At 40.3% G+C, this 12,736-nt stretch overlaps 1 protein-coding gene across 1 annotated transcript; it reads right to left on the bottom strand.

Annotated features, from left to right (window-relative positions):
• Window positions 1-1,454: 1,454 nt before the first annotated feature.
• On the bottom strand, window positions 1,455-3,332 carry LOC143104199 (homeobox protein Hox-C12a-like). Its single transcript, XM_076268162.1, has 2 exons — window positions 2,696-3,332; window positions 1,455-1,693 (listed from the first exon to the last, which is right to left on the bottom strand). The coding sequence occupies exons 1-2, from the start codon at window positions 3,330-3,332 to the stop codon at window positions 1,455-1,457; spliced, it is 876 nt and encodes a 291-aa protein (XP_076124277.1).
• Window positions 3,333-12,736: the final 9,404 nt, after the last annotated feature.

The raw sequence follows: 12,736 nt of genomic DNA, 5'->3' as shown, positions 1-12,736 counted from the left end.
GTGGTGAAGCTCGACGTTCATAACTCATGTCAATTAGATGGCAGAGGCTGTAGCACGCAGCCCAGCTCTCATTCCTGGCCATGTATGGAGCGCAACAGCGCAGCCTACTTTTAACTAAAATCCGGCCTTGCAAAAACGCCAAAAGAGAAGGCCTAATTTTAATATCTTAAACGAATAGCAACAGAATAGGCCAACTTAATTTATTTTGTTTGAGTGTATCTGAAAGCGCCCACGTGGCTGGGTGCGTGTTTGTGTATGTGTATCTATGTAGCCTATGAGAAATAAACATTACATTGGGTGTCGCATATTATTGCAGTAAACGATCTCTGTCGCTAAAGTGTCACGACAGTCCACTAATACTTCACACCCAAGCGCCGAGACTCTGCGGATCGTAATCCCAAAATAGCAGCAGAAATCGATGCCCTCCCCACCCAAAAAGATATCGTCTCATTCTCTACTGAAGAAGCTATCGATACCTAAACTGCATCTAAATGTTGAGATACATGAGATACATATTTCCTTCTGTCAATGTCTGCTCATTGGTGCCCGTGTCGAGCATGACCCAGTGGGCGATGCTTGAGGTGTAGGCGACAATTTTGTCCTTGACCGTGAACATCCTCCGCAGCACGTGGCATTAATCAGAGAGTGAGTGAAAGGTACGGACACGTTTCTCTCATTAGGGAGAGAGGGTAAGCTAATGTTATGCACAAAGATTAAGAAATTGCCAAAGAGCCAATATACCCTCTGACATTAAAGTGGCTTTTCACACAGTGCTACCCAAGTAACATCTGATTTCTGCAGAGCTGTTCTGTTCTTTTATCCAGCATTAGGACGCGCACGTTATTATATCATGCAGCACCAACAGACAAATTTCTCCAAGAAATTTGGCGCTTTGCATTGACATTGACCTCTATCCTTGGCTCACAGCATGTTCTAGTTTATACGAATGCGTAACCATTCTTCTATTTTTTCTCCAGCATAAAGAGCAATTGGAAAGGTTGGCAATAACCTTTCATTCTTTTATGAAAGATAAGTGTTTTAGCGGGTGGGCCAAATGTATTTCCCCTTGTTTTATCAAACGTATAGACTCGTATTTTGGGCAAATCGACTAAGAAGGGAAGAACCAAATAGTGAAAGCAAGAGATAATCTAACATTTTCACGATTATCTGTAATTACAGGTGTACTGTTATCCATTCCAACCGAAACAAATCAACTCGTCAAAGCATCTAGGTCAACGTATTTGGTCGCTTGTCTGCTTAACATATTAGTATATCTGGAGTTGCTTTTTCATAGACCTAACCGGAAGAGAAGAATCCCAGGCTCTTTTTAAAAACATGCATTTTCACAATTGACGAAAACTAAAAAACATGTCCCACACTAAAGTCACATCTCTTACTGGTGGTGAATCAACCTCACCGAATTCTCTCACGCCTAGTCTCAGAAAGTTTTATTTCTAGAAGAAGGACAGCGCTTGCTCTCGCAACAACAGTCTTTTCTTCTTCATGCGGCGGTTTTGGAACCAAATCTTGACCTGTTGGTCGCTCAGGTTCAGCCGGTCAGAGAGCTCCCTCCGCCGCTGGCGGGTGATGAATTCGTTGAGCATGAACTCGCCCTCGAGCTCTGCCAGCTGGAGCTTGGAGTAGGGCTTCCGTTTCTTGCGGGTTCTTGTGTGCATGGGGTACCACGGGGCACCTGGGGGAAGGTGAGCACAGTTGAGTTGGTTAGTCGGTGAGGATGTCTGTAAAATCACAACTTTAGAGGCAAATTGACGAAATATCAATACATACTTTTGCACAAACTCTAATACTTAATAATTCGAATCTGTATAGGGAGCATAGTAAGGGCCAGTGAATACAAGGCAGCTGTAACTATGAGATAATCCTAGAAAAGGGATATGCTAAATACAGGCCCTGCATATGCATCATAGTACGTGGGTAAACCTTTCATACTGGTGACATCCCTAACGCTAATAGACATGGCAATCTTCAAATTGAACTGCGGAGAGAGTAAAGTCGAGCTAGGATCATGGTGGAAGAGAATGGATAAATTTCCTCTGCTCTGACACTGCGACAATCCATGCCATTTTGTCATAGGTTACTAGTAGTCACAGGTGTATTCAGCACAGATTCTCACCCTGTCCACGCACAGTATAGATGGCTTGTATTTCAATGGCATGCAAACGATTCCTCTCCGTGTGAATGGTGATATTACTTTTTGTTTTACAAGTGCGTAAATCCTCGTTAAAACGCTCTGCATAACCTACAACTCTGGCTCAGCTCTATGGGTTTTGATAAAATAACACGTTTAGCGAGTGTAGCCAAATACTACTAGCAGAATCCTATGTATTTGGAGCAAATATAAAGCACTTCTGCAGTTGTGATTTAGACATATTTCTTTTTACCACAAACAATATCCTCTTTTTACTGCGCAGTAAGGCTTTACAGTTGTGTAAAGAACTGGGTGTAAACGAAAACGTGAACCCTGTTTTTCCAATGCTTCCCCTAGTGGTGCTCATCTCGACGTGCAACTTCTGAGTCAGTCAATACTTGCAATCATTATCTGCGTCGTTCCGATAAGCAAGAACAACAACAAATCAAGAAATAAGGCATCGATGACTAAACGAGGCTAACGCGCCAGTTATTGTTAACGTCCAATAAGCGCAATGCATTGTCACATAAACATACTCACACTCACCACTGCCTGGAGTTGCGCTGCCTGCATGCGTGTGTGTGCCAGGGGACGTCAATGTGTGCGCGATGCCTGATGGTGTTTTGCCCCCTTCGTTGAGCAGAGACGACCCGGAGTCGGACTCTAGCGACTGGCAGGACGGAGGATCTTGGGTCAGCTGCTCGCCAGCCGTTCCATAGTCGTATTTGGAGAAGTTTCCGCCGTTGACCATTGCATTTGCATTGTGGCTGTGCAGTCCTTGCTCTCCCACTATGGACACGGAGGGATCTCCCCGTGCCCTGTCCTCACGCTTGAGGTTCACACTCTCAACACAGTTTTCTCGGTTCACCCCGCCGCCGCCTCCTCCGCCGCTGTTGCTGTAGAAACATTTGCCTTGGTCTTGTCGCGTTATTTCGCATGCACGGTTAAAACTGGGGTTAAGGGACACGGGGCTGCTGAAATAAGACTGAGGGTATCCGTTGCATGGCTCCGATGGGGTCCACGGCAAGGAGCACACATTGTCCCTCCTAGGGTAGGGAAGAGAGGGTAGACCCGCCAGTTGTCCCCCGGATGCTCGGAAATTGGGAAGGTAAAATGTATCTCCGGTGTGGATGTTTACCAAAGGTCCCACAAAACCGGGATTAAGAAGATTATGCTCGCCCATTTCGGCGGGCCCGACCAAGAGCTTCTAGTTTATAGCAATCTGACATTTAACATAGTTAAACCGTACGCTGCGTCTGATTGGCTCCACATACATCACGTGACCACAGCCAACTTGCGTTACGAAGGTGCCACCCACCAGGTCCAAGTCTGACAAAACAAAACATTAACTTCTGTATTACGGGTTTTATAAGCTTTTTAAAAATACTATAAACATTTTATGAAAAAATAGAAAACCCTGTTACGTTTTTCTCCCTGTGCCTTACACAGTTTCAAGTGTTTAAGGACCCCCCACACTCCACTGATTTCCCTGCACCTCCTTTAATGACTTGGATTTGTAAACAAAAATATTCCTTTCTGAAAGAAAACATGCCGTTCTGGATGAATGGGCAGACTTTACGCACGCAAAAATGTTGGGTTATTTAGCTTCAACAAGTATGTTTTCAATTCCAACAGGGAAGGCGCACCGATGTCTTTGTTTTAGAGCAAATTACAAATGAATTGAATGTCATATAAAGCTGTGATACGCCCCTTTTACGGGCCCGTTTTAAGGAAAGAGTGATGCTCACCGCCATACTCCACTCGTATTTACAGTAACGAGGTCAGCGGGTTGAAACCACTGGCTCTGTTAAAAAAGACGCTTCGCAATAAGATTCATTTTAAGAGCGTATATTTCAAATAATATCTCGCTCACCTCTCAGGAACAACTTAAACAGACATCCTATGAAACGTTGGTAACTGTATGGTGGACTCGTTAGAAAGGAAACTCCTCAGTTCCTATATTCGGGTTTTACAAAGACCTAGAAGTAGTGTAAAACTATTTCATCAAGTTAATGCCAGGGTAATAAGTTAATTGATTTTCACTGTCAGTTCCAGCACATCATCAGAAGGTATATTCCGGACAGTAGGCCATTGTAACGGTATATTACAATGACTTTGTAGCTATACAAGAATATTAATAATTTATCAGGCAAAACCTGGAATCTAATATACAGTACCGTTTGTGACTGCAATGGATCTTGTGAGATGAATAGTTTGCTATCGTATTTAGGCCTTGTCCAAATTAGTTTTTATATATGGCATAGGCGTAGTTATGATAGAACTCTGAGTCTGAAGCATTACAATATTAGCCAAATTAACAATTCAACACATACTATTGTACATTATCGCCATGTATACTATTGGGCATGTTAACCTTGGTTGTGGTTTGATACGTACACACACGCATGCAGGCCAAGGTTAAATTCATACCAGGTTATATGCTGTACAGGGTGTTGCTATGTTAATTTGGAGTGGGACTAGCTGTTCCTTCGCACCACTTTCACCATCAACCCTCTCTGCTGCTATGCGGCAAAAGGGAATGATGGTAAAAAAGGATGGAGGTATTCATATTCGACTACAGACGAGAGACAGGGAGATGAACGATGGAGGGTGCCCTTCCAGCCACGGTGGGAGCGAGGGGGTGCCCTTCTGGGCAATATATAACACCAGTTTTATAGTGGACGTCAAAATAGTAGGATGGCACGGCCATGCTGTAATGTATTTCGTCTTTCTATTTCATCTCTAATTCTTCCTGAGGAAGATGGAAAGAGAGGTGAAGAACATGTCCCCTAAATTGGATTTTTGATATACGACACCAATTCAACTGATATTACACCTACATTACTATGAGGCTTTGTTGGCTACCAGGGACAAAAATGCATAACATGCAAAGCAATATGTATTATTAAACATGTCAATAATGAGGGGTTTGCGAAAAAGGGTGAAAAACGGACATTTCTTTAGGAAAGTTTGTAATTGCAGAGGGTTGCCCAGTTTCCCTGTATATTCTAGACCTATGTATGTATAGTACATGCATATATGTAAGAATGTGTCCATACCTACTGCCCATGTGTTTAAATATGTGTAATATGTAGTTTCAATATGAATATGGGTATTCAAATTTGTGAATAAATGTGCGTAATCACTTCTCCTTCTCTGAAGATATGCGTAAATGAAGCTACAAATCTCATTTTTGTCTATGGGGTGTGATACCACGACTAAATGAATGCTTGATTAGCAATAGCATTCCATTCTCCTCGATAATGATGGCAAAGATCATTATTGGAATTTAATGCTGAACTGCGAATCCACTAACTAGATTAGTGATAGAAATACTGTCTCACACCAAAAGCTCTGACACTTTCATTAATATCTCTTCAAAAAAATTCCCATGTTTGCAGGTGCGCATGGAGAGGCACTTTCTCAAATACCTTTACAAGTATTCAAATCATAAATACTTATTCATAATCAAGGTTTGGAAAGAGGAATTTATAACAAAATACGTCGTTTCTTCATAATCAAGGTTTGGAAAGAGGAATTTGTAACTAATAAATACGTCCTTGCTAAGAACAAGTGGGTTTGAAGAATTCTAGCTTTAGGATAACTGCTTTCTCGGCCTCAAAAAAAAAGAAAGGTGGCAAAGTTAAAAGCTAATCTCTTAAATGGATTGCTACGCTCCTCCTATCAAGTCCTCCATTCCAACATCCTCAATGTAGTAATAGAATTAACCCACACTTAGCTGCTGGATCACGCGATCGCATTGCGGCACATTGTGACATAGCTACACAAAAGTTTGCAAATGTGACTTGCTTGACATTACCACAAATATGCTAATCTAGAGCGTTTGAAGTAGGTTGTGGGGCAAAAATGACGCCGAGCGCCAAAACACACTAGTTAGCGCTGACCATATGAGACAAACTTAAATTGTTTTAAGTCTTTTAGGATTTGGAACAAGAATAGCAACGTGGACCTTGCACTATCCGTAAACATAACATGTTCATTTTAAAAGGTATAAACCAATGAACGTCTTTGGTGTATTTAGGAATCATATAAATGACGCTACAAAATATAGACATGCAAAATTCGAAATACTCAAATGCTACCGTGCCAACCTCTTGCCAAACAGTCAATAATCTAAGTGGTGATATATGGAGTATTTTCAGGCACACAGTTATTATCTTTGTGTCACAATGACTGGAAAAACGGGCCTCTTCATAACTCTCTTTAACAGCATATGAGACAGTATGGGTCCACGTCACTGAAACAGATATGTACTCCCAATCGGCATGAGAGTCATCAGAACACATTGACAACAAAAACAAAAATAAAACATATCTTACAGGCGGCGCACCAACATTCTCCGAGAGCAGGGGACGTAAGTGGGCTCCTGTTCCTCCATGACGCCGTAAACATGCATCATTACTCGTCCAAGTGACTCTTTTGAATGTAGACTGCAAATTGTGGGCCAGTCAAATAACTCAGAGAACCCAATTGTAACATGAAGTTGCAATTATGTAGAGAAACGTGGGCTCTTCCTAACCTCACCAAACTTCTTCCTGGCTATGTTTTTGGAGAAGGGCGCTACCAATTGGCGCTCTGCAGTTCAAGGTCACTGTCTAGTGCATTGATGTTTGCGGCGAATCGAAACGACCGTCTTGGAATTCTGCTCCCTGTCCAGACAGGGCAATAACGTAAACAAAGAGTCTTCCCTTCCGTAGGCTTTGTTACAACATGTTGTCAGACTCACTTCCCAGTTGTGAAATTCTCGTGAAGAATTGAAGATGGATAATTTGAATCTCTATTATTTTATTCACTGCAATAAAAACATTAGGATGGAAAACAATGTTAGGCCTGCTCACAATATACAACGAAAACTGCGAAGGTGTGCAAAAGTAGCGGTAATGTCTTCATGTGTTTGTCTAAGTAGTACGTTGCCTTCAATACAAACACTCAAGTCTACGATATGCCCTAATCAATGACATACAATGTGAACAACGAGTTATTCGTCTTGAAACAGATAAGCTGGTTCCTAGGCTATAAGAAAATGTCCAGCATATATAGCCACAATGCAGAATTTTCAAAATCACATTTAATAAAACAAGAATAAAAAAGTACCAAACACCAAGCATACAAATGTGCCAAACACATAAGAATGTGTGCTACGTCTTACGCAAAGTAAAGAGGTGAAATATATAATTGAGAAATCTTTAGAAATTCTCCATTTAGAAAACGAAGGAAATAATCGAGTAGCCTACGAGTTACCGTCATCTATGCCTAGCCCGTTATGTCTGGAGAAAAGACATATCAATTTGAGATGTATTGGCATTGTTAAATACAAGTAATAATACTTTTAAACGTGCTGGAACAATAAATGCGTTCTCCAAACTCCAGTAAATTGAACAGAAGTGTTTAGGAACAAATACACGTAATGTAGGCTGATGACTGATCAATAACCGATAAAAATAGCGGTTAGCTAAATCTCATTTACCCTGAGTCTAACAAAATTAATACAGCTCACAAGTGTGTGTGTGTGTGTGTGTGTGTGTGTGTGTGTGTGTGTGTGTGTGAGAGAGAGAGTGCGCACGTGGACATGCGTTTTAGTATATTCCATTAGTGTGTATTAAAAAGTGTATCAATTGCCATATGATTTTGACTTAATGTTTTGGCGTCAACCCATAGAGAAAGTCAAACCAGTCAATTACCTGCAGACGAATTTTGTGCAAGACCTTTTTTTTACTGGTTTGCATGTATGCAACATGCGCCTGGAGTCTGAACCATGTAAAGCATATGCAATATCCTCTGAATCTTACCGCGTCTGACATCACCAGGAAAGTATGGCAGCAATTATTTCTTTATGCCATGTCAACTCCACACACACTCATTCTCAGCTGTTACAGATCAGAAGCAAGCCATCGGTTGTATGCAAGTAAATGCAACAGAAAGGCTGCTTCATATTATACAGACTTAACATTCCATCTTGAGGGCTACCAATGCTTAATATGTTATGGGAAGTCATAATATGAAAGATAATTAAGATATCAATCTCAAATGAATAATTTCACATATATTCAAGTTGCAGTGTGCTAGATTTGGAATAATCCATCCCTTTTCACAATGTTGCCTGGTGTTACATTGATTCACCACCAGAGGCTGTCAGGCGCCTTCTTATCACTTTTACCACGCGCTCACACACACGAGCGCGCGCTCACACGCATACACACACACACACACACACACACACACACACACACACACACACACACACACAGTCCCTGACCGTTTGATTGTTTTGACAAGTGTTCACATTCCGACTGTGCTGCCAGGTTGCAAGTAGGTATAGGCCAACATGCTTCCCTGCATTATAAGGTAGCCTACGAATAGAAATGAATGCAATGAAAGTAACAAAAATAATATTAGCCTAATTGCAATAATTATTTCCCCATATCCTAAAATTCTGTAGTATTTCTGAGTAAAGAATTTTGAGTAAAGACTACAAGCAGAATTAATTGTACTTCCATTACCCAATTGTCACCAGTTAGTACAATCTGAATTAAAGTGCATTGTTAAAAAAAGAATGCAATGCTTACATCATTAATCTACTATATAGGAAGCCATACATTGCTTTCTAGAGGGAATAAAACAAATAAAAATAAAATAAAATAATTTGGTATACTTTAAGGCATATTTCAGCACTTTAGGTTTAAATATGTAGTCAGCAGAAAATGTGGAGATAGGTTCAAATTATTAAACCTGTTCAATTCTTTTAAAACTTTAAAACACACACACACATTTTAAATAAATTACACACGCCACAGCAGGCCTTTCTTAAAAGTTCAGCGGTTCAGAACATTGTCTTTTCGAATGCTGTGAATTACTTCACATCGTAAAGACAAAAAATATAAATTTAGTCCTTGATGGAGGCCCTATGCATGTAGACTATTGTGTGTAATATGAACGTATGCATGTTTATGTTTAAAAATATATTTTATAAACGATCTAACATTTCTAATTTCTAGACGATCTTACATTTTAAACAGCTGCAGACTTCATAAAATTGTTTACCTAAAACAACTAAAGTAATTTAGAAATCAATAATTAATTCTAAAGAAAGTCTGGAGGCATGTTGTTTGCATTCATGTAAGTCGCATTACTAAACTTCGCCCTATTTATTCTGAAACATTGAATTTATTTTCATGTTACGGCGCAAAACGTTAAGGACTATGGGGAGCATTCGTACAATAGGCTATAGCCCACCATATTAAGGTGCAGAAAAGAAAACAGCGTATTGCATTAAAAATCAGTGACTTTAATTAATGATAATCCGAAAATTGATTCAGAAATACTAACTCTCGGATCTGTAAGAATTCAAGACATGGCTCCGCATCAATCTCAAGGTTAGTGGCTAACATCACATGACGTCGCAGCTTCAGATCATCCCTAATGTCCAGACTTGTGCATCATAATGAAGGCAAGTTGCCGTAACTCATCAATGAGGCACCCGCTCCAAGTTATTGATATATGGCATCGCCGTATCCTCACGCCGCCGTCAACTCGCACACAACATAAAAAACAGCTTACATACCTTGAAAATGATTTTATTGCCGACGTCTGTTTTCCTAAAGGCAGCTTCACCGCTCATCTGCCAGGATGCACCTTAAATCTCGACATGAAAAAGAGCGCTACATGGCTCCAACTTGTCCGTGTCAACGTGACGGGCTATGCAGAGACGTCAATGGTCTACCTGTTATCCACGGTCCAAATACCACACAACTCCACTGATGACTGTGTAAGTGTGCGAGATAATTTAAGGTTTCGCAAGCTGGAGAGAAAATACTCTGGATGTCAGTCAGAAGACAGGATATTATGGAAATACGAATGTCCAAAGTTTAGAATGAAAAATACGAGTTTGTGGGGATATAGGCCTAGTTTGTTGACTACCACAACATTGACAGTATGGGGGATGATCATATCGATGATCATATATTATATAATTACATGTATATAATTTACCTACTCACATTGCCTCTAAACTAAAAAAAAAGCACTGCCTCGTCTGCAGATAGTGACCCCCCTCAGTCCCTCGCGCCATCTCTGGGAGGAAGCCCACCCTTTCCTTGTTTGCTATGCACGAGCTGCCGTTGTGTCAAGGTCAAAGCGACTGCATAGTCATGGTCAAGGGTAGCCAAGAAGTGACGTAAGGACACAATAGATTTTCTGTGCAACTCAGACTGCTAGGCGATACAGCAGACGAGGGAAACAAACAATTGCGAGTATACTCGCCAATATTTGTGAAATTACCCACAGCCCTCTGCATCAGAGGCATAATTGCAAAGGTAAAAGAAAGATTGAGTTACATAATTATCCTATCCTTACCTTTTATCAATTCCCTCTTTTTCCAGAAACGATAGTGAAGGCCTAAAACCAGAGTGGTTTCGGAGGTAGGGACCGATCTTATGTAAATATCCGTTCTGTAAATAATGCTGGATCAAAGATGCATTTTAGCCCTGACATTCCCTTCTACTGCTCCCCAAAAGTGTCCGTATAGACACCGTATAGACTTTCTACCGCTCACCCTGGAAAGACTGTATACAGCGTTCAAGCTATGACTCATTAGTGGTGTAATTATGACAGATGTATAACCCAGCCATATAAAATATGTTGAACTTTAAGATACACAGGCGTACACTGCGTATATACCACATACTATATAGCTTATAGCCTATATTAGGCCTCTACAGTATACTCTATATTGCATATGCATTAGGCCTCTGCTATACTCCAAATTACTTATATGTTCGGCCTACGCACTATGCATCACATACAACAGTATGAGTTTTTGTATTTCTATAGAAATGTCCAAAATATCTCAAAATAACGTAATCTGGATGAGGTATGCTACATAGATTATCGCAGACACCTGTGGTCTTGGAAAGCACCAGAAGCCCTCACATTTCGAACCACGCTATCATTTTACTACATTTTGGCAAATAAAGTAAACAAAAATAAAGCAAAGGAAACAAGCACGACAAACTTGTTGCTATATGCTGGTAATCATATTTTAGTTTGTTTTCGCACATCAACACAAAGTGAGAAACGAAAAACACCATTTTTGTTCAAAGTCCATTTTCGCATTGATTTGCATTGTACCTTACTGCGGAAACTTGTGTGCAATTTTACGTTCTTAATTCGTTTAGTGTTTATCTGGCAGTCTAGAGGACTCAGATTGAAGGCCAGATGTAAGAGAAGTGGGACAAATGCGAGGTAGTCGGGGTACATTCATTCCACCTTTTTGGAATTTTTTTTACATTGCAGAGCACTGTATTTGCTAAATCGCCAACATTGTCTATAGCTTAATGTTCATTTACAAAAACAGGTCTACATATCGTCTTCTTCGCAGTCATAAGAGATATAAACAAAAACATAAACCCTGTCTTGTTTACAAGAGTGTAGCTAATTCTCGTCCTCAACGTCCATCAAAGGGCGAAAACGTTCATGTAGCCTAGATGGTATTACTCGTAGCCTATATCACAAGAATTGTGAAACAGTCTTAAGCGTTGCTGGTGACTGATTCAGTTAACCAAAATAGATTGTGTGATAAATTGAGTAAATAGACAACAAAAATAATTACTTGTGTACAACTACTATTCGTGACTAACCTTACACAATGGCGCGCAGATGAGTAATTGTTTCAAAACTGGATCAAAACAATAAGTTGTTTCCGGTGATAAGACAGTTATATTGGTGGCATTGGCATAGCCTAAAGTGACACTTCAGCTTCCAGTTTCACCCATGAATAAAATCCTTTGTTTATTTTTCACATGTCTGGCTTTCATGGATGGTATTTTGAATGACTATGCGTATGCCTTTGCCTGGGGCGAAAATAATAATCGCATTCATATCCCATCTCTCTTGACGCATGACACGACACTAAGGCGCCATTTGTAAATGCGTCTACAAATGAATGTTTAGCGTAAATCAGTGTTCATTTCAACATACAGTAGGCTAAATCTGAGTTCATATAATTCCCAGATTGTATACTCAAAGTTGTCTTGTCGTTATGCCTCTTTGCCTAACATCTAACTATGACAGCCAGGCATAATTCAGACGTATTTGTGAAAGAAGAAATTGATATACCAATGGTGAGTTACAGTAACTTTCTAATGCGACTTCACAGCTAAGACTCCAGGAGATGGAGATCACGGACTATAATTGCGCAGCGATCATGCTGTATAAACGGTTTAAACGAGGTAGGCTATTAATGCCACTCAATAGCATAAGCAAAATTAAGGCAAATGTATATTTGCAGTTCTGGTCTGAGAAATAAATACACATACACACACACAGAGAGAGAGAGAGAGAGAGAGAGAGAGAGAGAGAGAGAGAGAGAGAGAGAGAGAGATAGAGAGGGAAGCAATCAAAATAAGAAAAACAGTACCACTATTACTATGTAGTCATTGCTTTTTATTTATGAAACATTTCCATTAGGTTAACTTTTTAACACACACCACATCACTGTTCACATACTGTACTGAACCAATGAAAAACGCGTACAATGAAAGTCGTCGGCTCGAATGCAATGGGAGCGAA

The sequence above is a fragment of the Alosa pseudoharengus genome, unplaced genomic scaffold, assembly GCF_046254945.1.
Source record: "Alosa pseudoharengus isolate Yale_2024_CS ecotype anadromous, Long Island Sound unplaced genomic scaffold, YU_APseudo_1.1 YU_APseudo_1.1_scf_5, whole genome shotgun sequence".
Lineage (NCBI taxonomy): Eukaryota > Metazoa > Chordata > Actinopteri > Clupeiformes > Clupeidae > Alosa > Alosa pseudoharengus.
Note: the sequence above shows the minus strand (reverse complement) of the source record. Positions and strands in the feature narration are given on the sequence as shown.